Here is a 20233-nt window from a genome sequence, read left to right on the forward strand (position 1 = left end):
ATGCTAGATTTCTTTCAACCAGGAGGTGGTCACTGAGGCATTCACTTTACAGTTATTCTTAAATTGTACATATTTATTTTATACATTTTTCTGTATGCATGGCTCACATTTTTAAAAATGTAAAAGAAATTTTCAATAAAGAGCATGAAATAAATTCAAACATTCAAATTCAAGAAAGCAAATGATTTCCCAGACCATGGAATCTATAAGATAAAAATAACACACACGTGCGTGCGTGCACACATACACACAGATTTGAGTGCGTAAAAATTTTAAATTTCTATATGTAAAAGCAATAAAATGCAAATAATTTGGTAAAAATATTTGTTACAAATTTGATAAAAGTTAAGTATCTTTCTTGTACCAGCTACTTTTACAATTTGATTTTTTAAACTCTATAAGCAAATGATATTAGTATATACATTTCATTTAGGAACAATATTTAGTAGGTAAATGTATGAAGTATATTTACACTTCTTATAAATAAAGAAATGCAAGTTAAAATAAGATGGCATTTTTTGTTCCACTCAATTAGCACAGGATAAATTAATGATATTGCCAATTGTGACAAGATGAGCTCTCTTAGACATTGTATTTGTGTAAATTTTTACAATCATCTGGTAAGGCATAATTTATCAAGAATTGTGAAATATTCATAACCTATGATATAGTAAATCTCTGTCATAGTTTTTCCAGAGAATTAATTCAAAATATGAAAAAAGAATTAGGTGCAAAAAGATAATGATTGTAGTATACTTCATTAGGGTAAAAAAATGGAAGACAACCTAATATCTAGCAGTTAGGAAAAGTTTGCATTCAGTTTCATTCACTAAATTAATACTTTGAGTGTCCACTATGACACTGTTTTGTGTATGTATGGGTATGTATGTGTATGGCATCACAAGATGGAAAATTATTTAGCCAGTAAGATACTATTAGTAAGTCTATACAATAATATTTATAATGGTTACAAAAGAAACTACTGTTGAAAAAGGTAGAAAATTATATGTACACTAAGATTAGACCTTTGTGAAACATTCATAGAAAAACCATATACATTTGTGTTTACAGCTAGAACTATGATTCAGCATCCACAGGCAAAAATACTGGCCCAGAAAACACAGCAACAATCTCTGAGGTCCAGGTGTCTTTCAAGGTTCCTTTTAAAAAATATTTTCAAGAATACAATTTTTGGAGCAAAATAGTATCTTCTCTTTGGTGGCTGTAGGAAAAGAGGGAGTCATTTCCTTTTTATTTTGCTGATGTTACTTTCACCAATATTAAGGGAGTCATCTATATTTTTATTCATTGGCACCACGAGGAAAAAGCTCAGTAATTACCATCTGCCATCTCCTTTGGTGAGTCTGTTCAAAACTTTTGCCCATGTGCAGCTAGGAATGGGGTAGGGAAGAGTTGTTGGACTTCTTATTGATTAGTAAAGTTCTTTATATATTATAGATAAAAGTCTTTTGTTGGATGTATGTTTTGCAAATGTTTTTTTCCCAAACTTTGCCTTGTCTTTTCATTCTATAACAAAGTCTTTTGAAGAACAAATGTTTTAAATTTTCATAAAATTCAATTTACGACTTTTTTTTCTTTTATAATTCCAGCTTTTAGTGTCCTATTTAAGAAAGCTTTGCCAAACCCAAGGTCACTAAGATTTCCTCTTATGTTTTCTTTGAAAACTTCGATAGTGTAACTTAGATTTATGAGGCAGGTTGAGTTAATTTTTGTACGTGATATGAGGTAAGTGTAAAGGAGTTTTTTGTTGTTTTGTTTTTGTAGATGGCTATTCAACTGCTCCAGAACCATTCGTTAAAAAAATTTGTCCTCTACCTTATTTGGGGGAAAGGTGCCATTTTACCTTGACCTCTTTGTATTTTTTTAAAATAATTAATTGTATTTATTTATCTTTGGCTGCGTTGGGTCTTCGTTGCTGCGCGGGCTTTCTCTAGTTGTGGCGAGTGGGGACTACTCTTCGTTGCAGTGCGCGGGCTTCTCATTGCGGTGGCTTCTCTTGTGGTGGAGCATGGACTCTAGGCACGTGGCTTCAGTAGTTGTGGCACATGGGCTCAGTAGTTGTGGCTCTTGGGCTCTAGAGCGCAGGCTCAGTAGTTGTGGTGCACAGGCTTAGTTGCTCTGTGGCATGTGGGATCTTCCTGGACCGGGGATTGAACCCGTGTCCCTTGCATTGGCAGGCGGATTCTTAACCACTGTGCCACCAGGGAAGTCCCGACCTCTTTGTTTAAAATCAACTGGCTATTTACATGTTGGTTTATTTATGGACGCTTTATTCTGTTCAGTTAACCTTGATGTATATTTTGTGCCAATACCATCAATACCTGATTACTGTAGTTTTGCACATACAAGTTCTGAAACCAGATATTGAATGTCCTCCAACTTTGTTCTTCTTTTTCAAAGTTGTCTTACTTAGTCTAGGTCCATTGCATTTCCAAATAAATTTTTGAATTAGCTTGCCAATTTGTACAGAAAAATCCTGTTAGAATTTTGATTAGGATTGCATTGACTCTGTAAATCAATTTGGTAAGAATTGATTCCTTAACAATATTGAATCTTCAAATCCAAGAACATGGTATATCTCTCCATTTATTTCTTTAGTTTCTCTCAGCAATGTTTCATAGCTTTCAATGTACAGGTCTTGCATATTTTTGTCATATTTATCCCTAAATATCTCCTATTTTTGATGCTATTGTAAATGGCATTTAAAAAATTAAGTACATGAAAAATGCTCGACATTGTTAGCCATTGGAAAATGCAAATTAAAACCATAATTAGATACCGCTATATCAAGCTTTCTTGACCTCACACTATTGGCACTGAGCCTGATAATTCTCTGTTGTCAGGGATTATCCTGAGCATTGTAGGATGTTTAGCTGCATCCCGGGCCTCTACCCACCAGATGCCGGTAACACTCTTCCTCTACCCAAAATGTAACAAAAATGTCTCCAGACTTTCCAAATGTCCCTTGGGAGGTCAGATTGTCCCCAGTTGAGACAATTGTTGAGAAGACAGTGGTTGAGAACCACTGTACCACACAACCACTGGAATGGCTAAAATAAAAAATGCTGACTACACCAAGTGTGTATCCTTGTCAAGGATATGAAGCAATTGGAACCCTCCAGACTGCCAGTGAGAATGTAAAATGGTTACAACAACTTTGGAAAATCATGTAGCAGTTTCTTAAAATGTTAAGCCTAAACCTACCATATGATCCGAACATTCTACTATTAGGTATATACGCAAGAGAAACAAAAGCATGTGTCCAGAAACAGGTCTGTGAATATTCATAGCAGTTTTATTTATAATAGCCCCAAACTGGGAACAACTCAGATGTCTATCCATGAGTGAATGGTTTAACACAGTGTGGGGTACATCCATACAGAGGACTATTATACAGCACCGAAAAGGAATGGATTATTGATACAGACAACACATGGATTAATCTCAGAATAATTATACTAGTGAGAGAAGCCAGACCAGGAAAGAATACATTGTCTACAGTTCTATTTACATAACATTCTAGGAAATGAAAACAAATTATAGTGATGGAGCAGGGCAGTGTTTATCTGAGGATAGGTGAGGAGAGAAGAGAGAGATAGATTAGAAGAGGTCAGGAGAGGATATTTGGGGTGTGTGTGATGAATATGCTAATTATCTTAATTATGGTGATGGTTTCATGGGGATATACATAGGTCAAAAGTCATCAAATTGTACACCATATCTCTGTATGCACGCAAACACACACACACACAGGGTTTTTGTATGTCAATTATATCTCAATAGAGCTATTTAAAAATTACAACAAAGAAAAGAAATGGACAGAAATATAATGAATAGAGGCTGTATAAAGGTTTGTATTTACAAGGGATACTGATGACACTGACAAAAATCAGTGAACTTCCTGTATATCGTCCAACTTTGGAAAAACAATTAAAAATAATCTGAGGTCATTCTCCCTACAGCTTTAAGAAACGTGCAAATGCAACCCTCCTCCCCCCAACACTTGCCCTGGTGGCCCACTGTTTTGCCTTTAAACAGGGATGAGTGGTCAATTAAAGATGACACAATTTTAAATTAGAATATTTGGGAAAATATATATCTTCCTTTTGGATAAGCATTCAGCAATTTTTAAGTGACATAAACCATGTCAGTGAAAAATAGGAAATAAAAATTAACATATCTCCACAGCCTAAAGATGCAGTGAATTACAGAACTTTCCTCCGGAAAGGTTTGGCCTTTTGTAAGCATTTGGGATGAAAGGAGATAACAAATTTTTGCCATTTACTAGTAGTAAATTTTCAAGAACACTTCTGATCACAAAAATTTTATAGATTCAGAATTAAAAACCAATGATTTTCCCTGCTCAAAAATCAGATTACCATTACTAAGAATAAATCTAGAATTTGGTTTATCACTACGATTCCTCATCTGTTCAATACTTGTATGTGAATTGTAAACTTTTGAGATTGGAAATTCAAACCAACTTTAGCAGCTAATTGGTAATTGATGTTGAGAATGTATCTCTTCACTGTATTATTGATTATCCCAACCAAGCCGTGTTGATTTTTCATCACATGGTTCAGGTTGTTTTTATTCCATTTAAGCTGCCCTCCTGATTTCTTTCCATCACTTTGGATATCAATTCGGTCAGAAAGCCAGCAGTATGACTTGCAAGGAACTCCACATTTTAATTTTAGAAAGACAAGAAAAGAAAAAGGTCAGGGAGGAAATGTAGGTAAACGGATATACGGTTTGTATGAAAAGAAAAAAAAGGGAGGATGTAGGGAAACAGAGTTGTATATTCTGTATGATATCCTGGTAGATAACATTCCAAACAGTTATTTAAGAGGCATAATTCCTTTTCAGTACGATACATTGGTATATTTAATGATTTTGGAGTTTTCAAATAACTGTGTGATACCTTAAAATGTTCACTAATTGTGTATTGCAGCTAATTGGCCTCTGAAGAGAGGAAAAATTTGATGATCCCTTAATGTTCCTTTTAGCTCTATCAGTCATCAATATTGTACCCTGTTTGAGCTAACACGCCTTTCTTCATATATTTGCAGTATTAATAACATTCTTTGGTCTAACTTTGCTTTGTTTCCCTAGTGCCTGCTCACACCATGATTTTGCATGATGGAAAATTATTAGGAAGTTACTGACATTTCATTTACTGTATATGTGTACATAATGTAAATATACTTCAATTATTTGGAAATGGCCTTTACCCAATTTGACTGGTGAATTAAAATGTAAAATCTATGCTGGGCCGAAGAAATAGATAAACGTGTAAGAGACCTCTGTTCGGCATACCCAGGCTGTGCGCATGTTGAAATATAAGCTGTGCCAAAGCCAAGTAGAGATTATTTGCACTTTACCCTCCTTTATCACACCTGGGCATGTTGCATCTGATCTGCTCGTAGAGAAGAAACTTACGCCTCTTCCACGGGTGGAAAACCTCTCTTCTCTCCCTGGCTAGCCGATGGAGGCATTGCAGTCCACATTTCCTCTTCCTCACCCTCTGCCTTAGTTTCCCTGATATTCCCCAAACAGGAGGTGGCAAATCGTCCATCCGGTGTGTGCCATTGGGAATTGATCAGGTAAGTGATGGGCTGCAGGTGTAGTTTATCCAGGGTCAAGATCCTGTCCCCTGATTTACCTGGTCACCCAGAATAGCTGAGAGAAACACAGAAGAGTAAACTATACCCTTGTTTTCTGTTTACAGAAGGCTATCTTAAAATCGGATCTCATCATCTGCTCGATGGCTGCCATTCTGTCCTTTGCGGTCAGTGCCAGCACTGTGTTCCTGTCCTTGCGAGTATGTATCCATTTGGCTCTGCACTCTTACCCCCTCCTCATTCTCTGTAATAAACAAAGCCCACTGTGCAGCTCCAGACTACTGATGGGATGGTGGAGCCAGAGGAAGTACAGAAAAGGCCAGTTGAGGGCTTGAAGGAATATATCCAGATGTGTTACGAGTTACGTCCAAGAGGAGATTTGATCCACATCACAGAGTGCATTCGTACCCTTTCTGTTTCCCCACCTGGGGAGTTGTTTTGTTTGCGCATTTCGTGGAATCCACCGTGAAGACAGTCAGCAGTAATAAGACAGGATCACGACTCGCTACTACGGGCAGAGAAGGGAGGACTCACCGAGTCGGGAGTGAGACGGAGGTCACAGAGCCAAAAAGATCATTGGAACATAATTTTCAGTTGGAAAAACAAAATTAGAGCGCTCCAGCTGGGACTTCTGGCTGAAGGTGCTTGCAGACAGTTGCTGTCTCACTTTCCTTTCAATGAGGAAAAGTCTGTTAGGTAAATCTGTTATTCTCCATCCCTTCTTTAAAAACAAAATAACAAAAAACACGAAAACACGAAAACGTTTTCTAATGGGCAGAATGTCTCAGCCTCTTCTCCACTCTGTCTCGGTGGTTCTCAGCACAGAGATCAACTTCATGCGATGTGGGAGAAATTTTCAGAGGCCTGAAGCAAGAACCCAGTTTGGCTGTGTATGCGTTAGGAGGAGCAGGGAGGGAGAACAGTCTTCCGTGTTCTTTGCAGGAATCCCTCCCCATCCTTCAAGCTACACACTGACTCTTACCCTCTTCTGTCGCAGCCGTTTCTCAGCATCGTGCTGTTTGTCCTGGCTGGCACTGTGGGGTTTGTCACCCACTACCTGCTCCCCCAGCTCCGCAAGCATCACCCGTGGATGTGGATTTCACACCCCGTCCTTAAAAACAAAGAGTATCAGCAACAGGAAGTGAGAGGTTAGTAAAATATCCCTCATAAAAATGTGATGTAGCGGGTGGCATCCTTTACAGGGAGGGTGTGCACAGCGGTGTGAATGCACTTCATGCCACGGAACTGTACCCTTAAACGTGGTGACAATGGCACATGTTACATTATGTATGTTTCACCACAATAAAAAAAGGAGAGTGTGTGTACCTTGGAGTGTACAGTATTGTTCCCAGAATAAGAAAGTTGAAGCGGGGTGAATTAGAAGTATATTTTCTAAAAATGATTGGTTATTATTATTGAGGAAAAATTAATTTATGTCACTCAGACTGTAACCGGAAGTGGGGTCTGGCTGGTGGCTGCTCAAAAGCCAATAAAGAGACAAGGTTGGTGGAAAGGAAAGTTTGCTTTATTTTGGATGCCGGCAACCGGGGGTGGGGGTGGATTGGGGGGTGGATGCCCGTCCAAAGGCCAGCTCCCCTGCACTGACAACCAGGGGGCAGGAGCTTCTATATATGGAGGGAGGCGGCTCCATGCAGAAACAGCACAGTCAGCTCTGACCGTCATCTTGAAATTGGTCATCGGTGGTCTGACCAGTGTCGTCTTGATCGTTTTAGGTGCAGTTAGTCTTCAGTTCTGGGGTCGGTTTGTTTCTATTTCTTTGAGGCCAGTTCTCGGAATTGTGGCTGCTTATGTCATGGCATCTTGTAGTTAACTTCTTCCACCTGGCGAGGGTTTCAGTATCTACAAGACAGCTCACAGGATATGGCTCAGAGTATGATCTTTAGCCCTTGAGGAGGGACTAAAGGTCCTTAACTTTGCTTAATGACTAAACTATTATTACTTAGTCTTGTTTTCCTTTGCTTCTGCATTTTCTCACTTCTCTGATTAAACTTATTCGTTGGCTAAAGTTTTTCCACAGACAGAAGGCAGGCAGAGGACATGGGCTGGGGGAAAGACCATAGGGTCCTGCTCCATTTCAAGACCTGAAGTTTATGCTGTTCTAGCTTCAGCTGACTGGGGACCAAGAATAGCGTCACTTGACCGCCCTTTCATCCTCCACAAAACCAGGGCAGGGATGTAGCAGAGGCTGACCTTTGAATTTTGCTCTCTGAACCCTTGTTGAACTTGCTTTGCTCACCTAGAAATAGACCCACACACAGACCTGTACTTGACTGACTTAGCAGTTCCCTGGGCTGAGTCAGGCCACCGTCAAGTAGTAGCCTGGTAACCCCGACAGTGTTTGAGCTTCTAAATAAAAAAAACTCAGGAATTTCTCTTGCTAGGTCTCCCCAGGCTCTGTGATTGAACAGATGGCAGAAGGATTGATTGATCCCCATTTTCAGGCGTATCGGTCACAGTTGATGGCTATAGTTGATAACTAGCTCACGTTAAACGAGGTGTCATCTCTACGTCCAGGAATGAGGGGATGTGAGTAGCACCACGGTTTGCTGACTCACAGGAATGTACTGGGCTCCGCCAGGTTTGTCATCAGTAACTTCAGTGGACTAGTGTGACCAAAGTAAAAGGGCAGAGGGGAATTAATTAAAAACAAGACAAAACAAAGAAGCAAAAGAGTCACTTTTGATGCTGTCAGGAATAGAGATGGCTTCTTCAAGGAACATGTCTGGGTGGCTACCAGGAGCTGCCTTAATTTGAAACAGCCAAATCAGTAAAGCGGGGTTTTGCTTAGAGGACAGACATGGCCTGATGAACCTGCTGCCAGCATAGGGTTTAGAAGGCGGCAGAGGGCAGCTGAGATTGCTCTACCCTCAGAGGCTTGCTTTTCCCACCTACAACACCAGGGGCTCACCAGAGATCAAGCTGCATAATATGGTTTTTAAATGCTGTGTTCAATGTTGGGTGCCACGTAAATGCAAATTATTATCAGTATTATAAAAATGGAAGGACGATAGACTCAGAGCAGGCGCAGTTGATATTAGTCAGTTCATTTTTCAGCCCACTTAAAGGGAAAGGTCCATTCTTGTGGGTCAGTAGAGCAACCTGAAGAAAAGACCAGTTTCTGTAGAACTTCTGCAATGTTGGGGTCACATTTCCCTTTCATTGTCTTAACATTTAGAAAGACTAAGTTGCAGTGGAGTTAGTGGAGTATTGTTTTGGCATCATTGGTAAGCAGTTGATGGGGATTTGAGGTAAGATGCTTTGACTCAGGAAACGGCATATCTGTATCTATAGCATCTGTATCTGTGCCTAGATATTTAAGTGCCTTGGGGTGAGGACAGAGAAGCTGCCAAATTAAGAGAAAGGAAAATAAGACAGATCAGGCGTGGGCTCTCCTTATGGTGGCAGTTCGGAGTGTGGAATTCAACACTGAAAGATAAGAGTGGGCAGTTGAAAACTTGGGATTTGTGTGTGTGTGTGAGCGCGATTGTTTTTTTTCCCTGAATCTAACAGAACCCAGTCTAAATTAGAATCATTTAGATATTTAAATTCTGAATGATCTTTCAGTACAAGATTCAAGAACAAGAAAGGAGAGTGTATTTGTATGTTGACTTCCCCTCTTGGAGGAGTGAGTGAGAGGGCAGCTCTGGGCCTCTGTCCTGTAGAGTGGGCAGGAGACGTTCACCCCTGGTACCACGGGCTCCAGCAGAGGCGTGGTGGATGTTTCTCACTTGCCTACATTAGCTGTTTATAAGCTACCTGAAATCTAGCCAAGGGTAATAGATTTGACAAATTAGGCCCCTAATGAAAAACAGATTGCATTTCAAAATTATGTGTGTTGGAAGGAAAATCCAAATACTTAAAATGTGTTAGTATGAACTTGTTGAAGACCCTTTACCCATTTTGTTATCATCCACAGCCTGAGTTTCCTTGCCTCCTCTTCCTGCCCACCTTTCTGCCTTTTTAGGTATTTCACTATTTCTTTCTTCTACTAGCAAGAAAACATGCACAGGAAATTCAAGCCGATCATATACCTTTTATGTGAAAATATGCCAAACCTTCTTTCTCATATGATCACAGAATATTTTGGAAAAGAAGAGCAGAGCAGGGCTGGCAGGTCTGTGGAGACCGCTGTGACCCCTGGTCCAGAGGCAGACATCACCAACTGAGGACAATCCTAAAACTGGGCCAGTGGCAGTTGCTACCAATTGGAATTGGCGTATAAGATGAGGCATGTGTGCTGTGTCTCTGTCTCAGAGTTTATATAAGCCTATCCCACCACTTTATGTCGGAAGAAACTGACGCCCAGAGACATCAAGGGATGTCAACGAGGGTTCCGCTAAGTTTGTGACCAATGAGTGAGCAGCACCCGGGTGACCTCACTCCCTCCGGTAGCGTGCTGCTTCTACTCTCAGCGCGGTGGGAAGGTCGCGTGCAATTTGCACGTGGCCCTCAGACTGCTCTTGCCATCGTTCCCCCAAAGGACCACATCACCACCCTGGGTCCCGTAGAGTTAAACGTGCCATAGTCCAGTGCTAACGCTACGAAGCTTTAATCCCTGGTTTGAAATAGACCCACCACCATAAATTCTGAACCTTCCTGTGGTTTCTCAAACACACCACATTCTCCCACTACCTTCTCTTTGCTGTTGCCTGTGCCTGGGATGCTTTTCTTAAGTTTCCCTAGACTCAGGCCAGGCAACTCATCTTTCAGGTCTCTGTTCAAAAATCAATCTCCCCCCCCAAGGTCCATCCCTGACCACCTAGACCAGAGTAACTTCCCAGCTGCTCCCCTGAGCCTCCTTTTCCAGCATATTCTCTACAGTGACTCTGAGCAATACATCTGCTTGCTCACGCTGGACACCCAGTGCCTGTACTTAACTTAAATCTCATCAGCCCTACATTTGCCAGAACAGACTTTAAACTTGGGGCATATACTTTCTTTCAGGTTACTTTCCTGTCTGCATGCCTCTGATATACAATTTTACTTGATATGTGAAATTACTTGGAGGTACAAAATTAATGTTGATATAAAATTCAGACTATGATAAAATGGAACTGTGTTGCAACTCGAAAGACTGTAAATGGAAATATCTTTTTGAGCCAATTCATTTCTTTACTTTTGAGACCAAGGTGTTTCACCAATACTTAAGCTAAAAGAATAAAATTGTAGGAATCATAGTACAGTTCAGCAGTCAAATGAACCATGGTGGTGATGTGGGTGTAACTGAGTTATACTAATGGGTATGCGTGAAGTTGCTTTTTTTATTGTTCTATTCCCCACCAATCTAAGCAAATCATGCTGAAAATAGCAGAGTAGACACCACTACAAATGGCACCATATTAGTCAAGGAAGCAACTTTTGAGACTCACTGTTTAAGGAGCACTAGGTTTTTAGAAAATAAAGCGAATCTGTTGTCCTGAATTACGATGATGATTCTAGAAAAATGACTTCATTTGTTGGTGCCTGTTGTAAAAGAATAAGAAGTTGGGTCTGTTTGAAAATTTGTTTTTTCTAAGAACTTTCCAAAGGCATTATGTTATTTCGAAAGGGAATAATGGAGTTGGGTCCCATTCTCACATAGTCCCCCAAGAAGTAATTTCTGTAATATTATCATTCTTGGCTCTTGAGAATTTAAGAAAAGGTGAAATGATCTGATTCGATGGCCATACTCTTATCGTAAAAGTGGGCCTTAATGGGGTTAAAAGAGATTGAGATATAGAATAAGTTCATTATTGGCATTCACTTGTTTACTTATTTATTCACTCAGAAAATGCTTGTGAAGATACTATTCATTGAGAAGATAGTTACACAAATGAACTTATTTACAAGATAGAAACAGACTCACAGACTTAGAAAACAAACTTAGGGTTACCAAAGGGGAAAGGTGTTGGGGGGAGGGATAAATTAGGAGTTTGGGATTAACATATACACACTACTACATATAAAATAGGTAACCAACAAGGATCTACTATGTAGCACAGGGAACTCTACTCAGTATTCTGTAATAACCTACATGGGAAAAGAATCTGAAAAAGAATAGATATATGCATATGTATAACCGAATCACTTTCCTGTGCACTTGAAACTAACACAGCATTGTAAATCAGCTATACTCCAATATAAAATAAAAATATAAAAAAAGAAAGAAAATAATTATTGCATTCCTACATGATGCCAAACCAGTGATCCAGTGAGATAGGTTGACTAAGATGTGGTTTCTGTCATCAAAGAGTTTCTGACCTAGTGAGCAAAGCTAGGGCTGTGCTCGAAAAGAAGACCCATGATTGCTACACACAGAGTGATGAAGGGTCAACACTGTGCTCAGCCATGCAGCAAATACAAAGAAGTAGAAGGCCCAGACGAAGAGGTTACAGTTAACTTCATGTTCATTGGTCAAGCTTTTCCAGCTGGTTGGTTGTGCACATAAAATGGAAGTAAATGAGATTTTATAACTAAATGTTGAATTAGTGTCTGCTGCATAGTAGGTGTTTAATAATATTGATTGAGGGCTTCCCTGGTGGCGCAGTGGTTGAGAATCTGCCTGCCAATGCAGGGGACATGGGTTCGAGCCCTGGTCTGGGAAGACCCCACATGCCGCGGAGCAACTGGGCCCGTGAGCCACAGCTACTGAGCCTGCGCGTCTGGAGCCTGTGCTCCACAACAAGAGAGGCCGCGATAGTGAGAGGCCCGCGCACCGCGATGAAGAGTGGCCCCCGCTTGCCGCAACTAGAGAAAGCCCTCGCACAGAAACCAAGACCCAACACAGCCATAAAATAATAAATAAATTAATTAATTAAAAAAACTAGTATTAAAAATAATAATAATAATATTGATTGAATGAATGAATGAATGATTAGTGCCTTGTAAATTCACTGAAGAAAGAGTTCCCTGTAGACAGGAAAAGCCTGGAGGTAAAGGCTTATTTGAAGGACTCCAGTCTATGTGTATGATAAGATACATACACAGAGCCTCATCCCTCTGCAAAAAATGGTTGCTGTAAAAGCTTAAGCTATAATTTTTGGATACATTAGAATACATGGATAAAAGGTGTTAGAAATTACTGAACATATCAACTGAAAAATCTCATTTAAACTGTAATTTAACCAAATTCACTCTTATAAAACTAATTCACAAATGAGTCCTGAATTTGTAATTCTTAAATGAAATTTACTTTGCATTTTAGCAAATCTTGCCTGTTGATTTGCAGATAGACTGGTTTCCGTATGGGAAAGACATGGTTCTGACAGATATTGCTTTTTCTAATGTGTTTTTCATTTATATCAAAGTAATACGTAGTGTTAAGAACCAAATAGAACAAGTTGTAATGAAAAGCAGCAGACCCTGGTCAACTTTTTCCTGTCTGATTCCCCCTCTCCAGGAAAAATTACTTTCTACTTTAGGTATTTCTTTTGGTATTTACCATAATTCTTGTAAATAATGTGCATATTCTTCTATTTCTTGATATTTCAAATTTGCATGTCTACTGGCTTCCTGTTATGAGTAATAAAAGATTTATGTCTCTTATCTTCCCTCATACATTACATTTTCCCCTTCTCCTTCCTCCCAATATAACTTTTGTTGAACACATACTCAGTTTTTTCCTATTCATGTATGTGTATGTCATATAGAAAGAATGTCATACAGAAGGTCTATAATTTTTGTTCACATCTAGTCCAGTAGTGTGCCATGATTGCATTTCCTTTCTTGTTCAGATTTCTGTTTTTGCATCTGCTAGCCTTTCCAATAACTATGTAAACTACCTCTCAGTTCAATTTTCCACCCAGGCAAACTTGTCAGATACCATATCTTGTTCCATCCCTTCCCCAACTCCCTCTGGAACCTGCTCCAATTGTTCTTTGTTTATTCCCTCTTTCTGAATGAAGCACATCCTCCAGTCACTCCAGGGAAAGGGTGAGTGGGAAGGAAATGTTTTGAGACTTCATCTGTCTCAAAGTGTTTTCGTTCTACTGTGCACTTAATGGAGAGTTTGTAGTGTGTAGCTTGTTAGGGTGTAAACAGTTCTTTCAGAATTCTAAACTAACGTCCCACTGTTTTCTAGCTCCCACTGCTGCTCGTGAAAAGTCTTATGTCTCCCCAGCTCCTGGTCCTTTATATGTGACCAGATGTTCCCCTGCAGGAAGCTTTTGGAAAGTTCAGGAGGGAATTCAAGTGCCATGGCCCAGAGAACAGGCTCTGGAACAAAGCAGGGCTAGCTTTGTTTCCAAAGAGGCGCAGGGCTAGCGTCTCTGTCCCACGCTAGGTGTGTTTAACTGTTGTGATTCATCTATCACTGGGGGTTCCTACAACACAGATTTGTTGCGGAATGAAATGAATCAAGATAATACATGTAGAGCATTTGGCGGAGTCCTTGGCAGGCAGAGTATACTCCGGAAGCATGTCCTGCTCCCCCTCTTCCCCGGGATGCTGAAATTCAATCATTTTGCACCTCCCCTTGTGTCTTGTTTCACCCATTGTGCTAGGCAGTAGGTGGCCCTTTATACTCCGGATGGACGTGTTTTGAAACTTTTGTTGGCAGGTGATAGTACTCCCTGGATGACCTAGTTCACAGAATTTCCATGGAGATGAACTCCAACCTGATAATACATGTAAAAATCCTTTGAAATGTATATAGCACTAGGGAAAAGAATGTGGCATAACAGGCATTGTCTGATTTCAGAACCTAATGGCTGTGCTGGGGTCTTTGGGAAGGTCTCATCTTTGTGTGTGTGATGAGGAGATGCCATAGTTCTGGGAAGAAGGATGTATTCCTTACTCCTTTTGTCTCCCCACATAAAAAGATGCCAGCATCAGGAGATAGTTAGAGACCTAGAAAACCCTCCAACGCCTCTTTAATTCGAAGTGACTCAAATAGTTTGAAGCATGAACTGCACCAGTGCTAGCTGAGTAACAGTCTCATTCGCTACGATGCTTCTATAGGAAAGAGTGTTCCAAATGCCAAAGAAGTGGCTTAGAGCTGACGTGTCAGAAAATAGCCTGCCAGTTGGCAGGCTGTCTTATTTATTCCCAATGTTGCGATTATTTTCATGTGCCTTCTCTTCCTTTCCTTTTCTTTCCCTTCCTGCCAGCCTCTGCCCCTCCTGCTCTCAGCCTCTGGCCCATCTCCTCCTAGTCCAGTGGGGAACTTATCTTTCTCTGTCAGTCTCCACAAGCCTGCAGGGGGCTGCAGGGGACCGGCAGTGAAACCAGGCTTACACGGCAGCGGGAAAACAGAGAAGTAGAATCCAGCGTCCTCTGCTTGAAGGGGAGCGGGGCTGAGGGAGGCCTGGAGAAGCACAGGCCAACCCCGGGCAGCATTAAGAGGGAAAGGGTTTGGGGCCAGGGCTCAAAGGTCAGGGGCCAGCCTCACACTGCAGCTCTCTCTCCAGCAAGCCACGGGGTTTTTACCAGCTGCCCACTGGGGTTCTCCTAGACTGCTGATAAATCTAAAACAATGCAGAAATAAAATAATTGCAGAAGGAGAAAAAAACTAACACTGAAAATCAGGAAGTCTTCGTACGCAAGACATGATGTATGCAGGATGGCACCGCAGCAGCTTTGGGCTCCGTGGGCCCAGCACGCATGGGAAGGGCTGAACGAAGGAGGCCGTTTGGAGGAACAATGCCAGTTCCCAGGTGCAGTAGGTGAGGCCCCTGTGTTGAGGCCTGACTCAGTCTCCCTGACATGCATCTGTTGGGATCTTATCTGAAATAGCTTAACCCTCATGGTACTTTATGATAGGATAATATACATAGATGCCAGTGGAGAAATAGAAATGGTGTTTTTAAGTAATCTTGTCATTTAAATAACATACAAATCACACTTGGGGGAGGAATTCTGATTTTGTAAATTTGTCATTCATCAGGCACCTGCTGTGTACTAGGCTCTGTGCTGGGTGTTGAGGATACAAAAATGAGTGAGAGCCTAATCCTTGCCCTTGGCAAGATGGTTGTTCTCACAAGAAGTGTCTTCCTTCATGTGCCCGTGGTGAGAACATCTGAAAGTTTCTCTTAACCCTTTTCTTGTGAACATTTTGACCTAACCATCTTCATGTGAAAAATTGATAAATGATTTCACTAGTATTTTTAGTTTTAAAAACTATGGTTTGATGTTAGTAGAGGGCCTTTCTACCAAGAAGAGAGAGTACATTATTGCCTGAGTCGCCTAAGAATTTCTCCATCCCTTTGAGGAGATGTGAAAAATACATTTTTACTCTCCACTGAATTAATGAAAAAAATCAGTGGGATATGAGGTATCACCTCACACCGGTCAGAATGGCCATCATCAAAAAATCTACAAACAATAAATGCTGGAGAGGGTGTGGAGAAAAGGGAACCCTCTTGCACTGTTGGTGGGAATGTAAATTGGTACAGCCACTATGGAAAACAATATGGAGCTTCCTTAAAAAACTAAAAATAGAACTGCCATATGACCCAGCAATCCCACTACTGGGCATATATCCTGAGAAAACCATAATTCAAAAAGAGTCATGTACCACAATGTTCACTGCAGCTCTATTTACAATAGCCAGGACATGGAAGCAACCTAAGTGTCCATGGACAGATGAATGGATAAAGAAGATGTGACACATATATACAATGGAATATTACTCAGCCATAAAAAGAAATGAAATTGAGTTATTTGTAGTGAGGTGGATGGACGTAGAGTCTGTCATACAGAGTGAAGTATGTCGGAAAGAGAAAAACAAATACCCTATGCTAACATATATATATGGAAACTAAAAAAAAAAAAAAGGTTCTGAAGAACCTAGGGGCAGAACAGGAATAAAGACGCAGACATAGAGAATGGACTTGAGGGCATGGGGAGGAGGAAGGGCAAGCTGGGACGAAGTTAAGAGAGTGGCATGGACATATATATACTACCAAATGTAAAATAGATAGCTAGTGGGAAGCAGCCACATACCACAGGGAGATCAGCTTGTTACTTTGTGACCACCTAGAGGGGTGGGATAGGGAGGGTGGGAGGGAGACACAAGAGGGAGGAGATATGTATATGTATAGCTGATTCACTTTGTTATAAAGCAGAAACTAACACAACATTGTAAAGAAATTATACTCCAATAAAGATGTTAAAAAAAAATTAGTGGGATAGTTTTGGAGAAATGAGCTAAACATTTTAAAAAATTGACTTAGACTTTGTATCACATGAAAATCCAGATGGATTAAAGATTTAAATTGTTTTAAAGGTAAAAGAAGAAAGAAAGAACCAGAATAGCACTGAAAGAAAATATAGGTCAAGTTATATAATCTTGATTAGGGGAAGAGAAAAAGAACTTTTCAAGCATGATCCCAAAGTCAAAATCCACTAAAGAAACAACTAAAAATTTTATTCCTTGAAAAATATGAACTTTAATATTCTGATTCCTGAATGTTCCCACCTTGTATTTCTCTGAGAGGTTTACCATGATGTTGAACCTGATAATAGTTATTAAGTTATTCAGAAATATTTATGGAACCTGACACATGCCAGGGACCATGCAGAATGCTGGGGAAGCACTGGGGAGCAAGGCCAGCATGACCTCACCCCAGAGGCAAACCAACTGAGAAAGTGAGAGCACTTTGGCTAGAGGAGATCCCGAACTCCTACAAGGCAGGCAGTACCCCACCATGGAAGCCCCAGCTTCTCAAACTTTGTTGTATTAGGTGTCTGCTTTAGTTAATTATGTTAATAATCAGCCAGTGGTCAGTGATGTCACCTGAATCTACTGAGTGGCTTCTATGGACAGAGTACAGTGCTAAATATCGAATATAATGGGGAAAGACAGCCCTGGACCCCTGGCTTTAATAGAGAGGTGAAAATTCATCACACAGATTAATATATTCGTAAAGTGTTTGAAGTCCAATGAAGGAAAAGTATAGGGGGCTAGGAGAGAGTTATAAAGGGATCCTTATTTAGATTTGAGGGAAAAAGAAAGGCTTCTTTGAGAAAGTGACGACTAATTGAGGCCTGAAAGATAAAGAGGAGGTTAGCCTTCAAAGTGGGAGAGAAGAAGCCACAGGCTCATCCTGAATTGGCTTTTTTGGGAATGGGAAGGTCGTGAGGACCTTGGGTTTATCTTAAGCAGAATTATCGGCTTTGAGTGGTGGGGTGGTATAATTTGCTTTACATTTAAGAATGATGACTCAATTCACGCTACTGGTTTGGGAAGTGAAGTCTGTTTTTTAAGAAAATAAACCATGACATGTGTACATGTTTGTGCTAAGGACTTTGCAACCTGAGATTTTGCCCAGGAAGAAAGATGAGAGTGAGAAATGCTCATAGGAAAAGCAGTTGCCTATAATAAGAGGGCACAATCACCCTGAATGTGGTAATTCCATTTTGCAGGGTCTCTTTGCCTTAGCTGCCTCAGGGTGACTGGGCCAGCTGAACCAAGATGAGCCCCTATTGAAATACAAGAGGGAAGAGATATGGGAACATATGTATATGTATAACTGATTCACTTTGTTATAAAGCAGAAACTAACACACCATTGTAAAGCAATTATACTCCAATAAAGATGTTAAAAAAAAAAAAAAGAAAAGAAATGCTTATAAACACATCTGGCCCCTACGAAGCTGGAAGCCTCATGTCTTTGAAGCTTAAGTCAGTCGTAATTCAAGATTTGAATTGGAGCAAATTATCTTCCTAAAGATAAAAACATCCGGAGGATTTTTGATTAACTTTTAATTATTGAGAGGGTCTTGTTTTAGTAACATAAGCATCTAAATAAAACACAACCTGAAAAGCCTTTGAGAAAATTTAAAGCATTCAGTAGTGACAAATCATATGCAAACTTGTAAACGGCAGAGTTAGTTTGCATTCTTTTTCTCAAGAGCCTAATATTCCAGGGACAAGAGAAATAATAATGCTAAAGAAATGTCTTTTTATGGTCTATTTGCATATACGGGACATTATAGAAAGGCGGTTATAAACTATCGTTGCAAACATTTTCTTTTTAAATTGACTTTGTATGAATACTGTGACAATTTGGGGACTTAAGAAACGTATTTATCATGTTACTGCCTTTGTAAGCTTTTCGTTTTATTAGCTTTTCATGGCCACCCCCATGGGGAAAGATTAAGTTTAGTCTTTTAGAATTCAGGATTCTGGATTGCACTTCTGTTTTAGCTTCCTGCTACATTATTATTCAAATATAAACATCCAGTACATTTACCATTAAACGTTTTCTACAGTCTAGAGATTGTAGCATTTCTTTGGAATAAATGACTGAACTTGGTAGAAGGATTCTAGAGCTATATAAGCATGAACGTGGAATTGATTTTCTCTCTACTGTGTCCTTCCTAAATATTGATTTTTAACTCCCTTTCCACATCCTTTTCCATTCCCACTTTGGCTAGATGTTGTACTGAACACCAGCCAGGGAAACTGTGCCTTGGGGTGAATCTTTACCTGAAATGTTTTTCCCTTAACATACAGTGTGTATACTGGTGCTTGCTGGCGTATGCAGACAGCGTAAAATGTATCCACGGTCCCTGCATCTAGAGATTCAGAATTAATCAGTGGGAGGCATGTGGAGCTTCTGTGTCACATTGAGATGTCAGCTGTTGTCACTTTCATTTCCCTGGCAGCACCTCAGGTAGTAAGCTAGAGCTGAATTATGCAGTGCAACCAGTCTTTTTGTGTGTGTGTGTATATGACTCTAGGGTTGCTGTTAAACAGTAAAGGTTTTTGCGACTTACGAAAGAATTGATTTCTAGTTCTCCTGAAGTCCTTTTTATCCTTCCAAAGTCCGACAGAGAACTCCTTTGTAGCTATCATGTTGTTTGCTTCTAACTAGAGACCCAGTTATTAAAGATCTAGGGCCTTACCTGTCCATATATGTTATTTCAGCCATACTGAACGCAAGTCCTACAAACTTGCTGTTCCAAAGGCTGACAGCAGACTAGTGCTTACAATCCAAGACTAAACATCTTATTGACATGCCTTACAGTTGTGTCTGACATAGTTTCACACATGCACACAGAGGGTTAACATCTCACTGAATAAGTACTTTCGCTCTCCAGTATTTGGAAAGACATGGATGATGAATTCAGAGCTTATTAGTGATTTCTGTATTATTTGATGTTCATTGCTTTGTGTGTTTCTGGAATGGATAAACTGAAATTCTATGGCAAACCCATATTTGTTATCACTGTCTGCAGTAAATCCTTGTGCGCTGCAATGGGATTGTCTGCCTGCACTCAGTCAGCGTTATCCCCACTTACTGGAAGGTATCATCTGCTGAAATTAAATGTGACAAGCATTTGAAAGTCTGGATTGCACTCCCCCACCCAGATGGCACCCAGGTCATCCTTCGGTGATGAGCCACTGAAATGTTTCTTTTAATTCAGATGTTTTTCTAATAGTACTGCAGGATGAGGTTGGCTTATATTTCTCTTAATTTACATATTTTTGCAGGAATCTAGCTAAGGTTGTCATGTTTCTCTGAATTGGTGACAAATGTTGATAGAACTCTATGAATGTATTTTTATAAGCAGGCTGAATTGCATTTGATTTGATGGCCTCAGTCTGACACTGTTGATATCTTATAAATTGAGAAATCAGAAAACATA

The 20233-nt window shown here is 40.1% G+C and overlaps 1 protein-coding gene across 1 annotated transcript in view; it reads left to right on the forward strand.

The window, feature by feature from the left end:
• The window catches only part of PCNX2 (pecanex 2), a 303741-nt gene that overhangs the window by 138602 nt on the left and 144906 nt on the right, over nucleotides 1-20233 (forward strand). Inside the window, exons 18-19 of the mRNA XM_061182433.1 lie at nucleotides 5750-5842; nucleotides 6640-6790. Coding sequence (XP_061038416.1) covers nucleotides 5750-5842; nucleotides 6640-6790 — 244 coding nt within the window. The remainder of the gene's footprint in view (nucleotides 1-5749; nucleotides 5843-6639; nucleotides 6791-20233) is intronic.

Source organism: Eubalaena glacialis, chromosome 1 (genome assembly GCF_028564815.1).
Source record: "Eubalaena glacialis isolate mEubGla1 chromosome 1, mEubGla1.1.hap2.+ XY, whole genome shotgun sequence".
NCBI lineage: Eukaryota > Metazoa > Chordata > Mammalia > Artiodactyla > Balaenidae > Eubalaena > Eubalaena glacialis.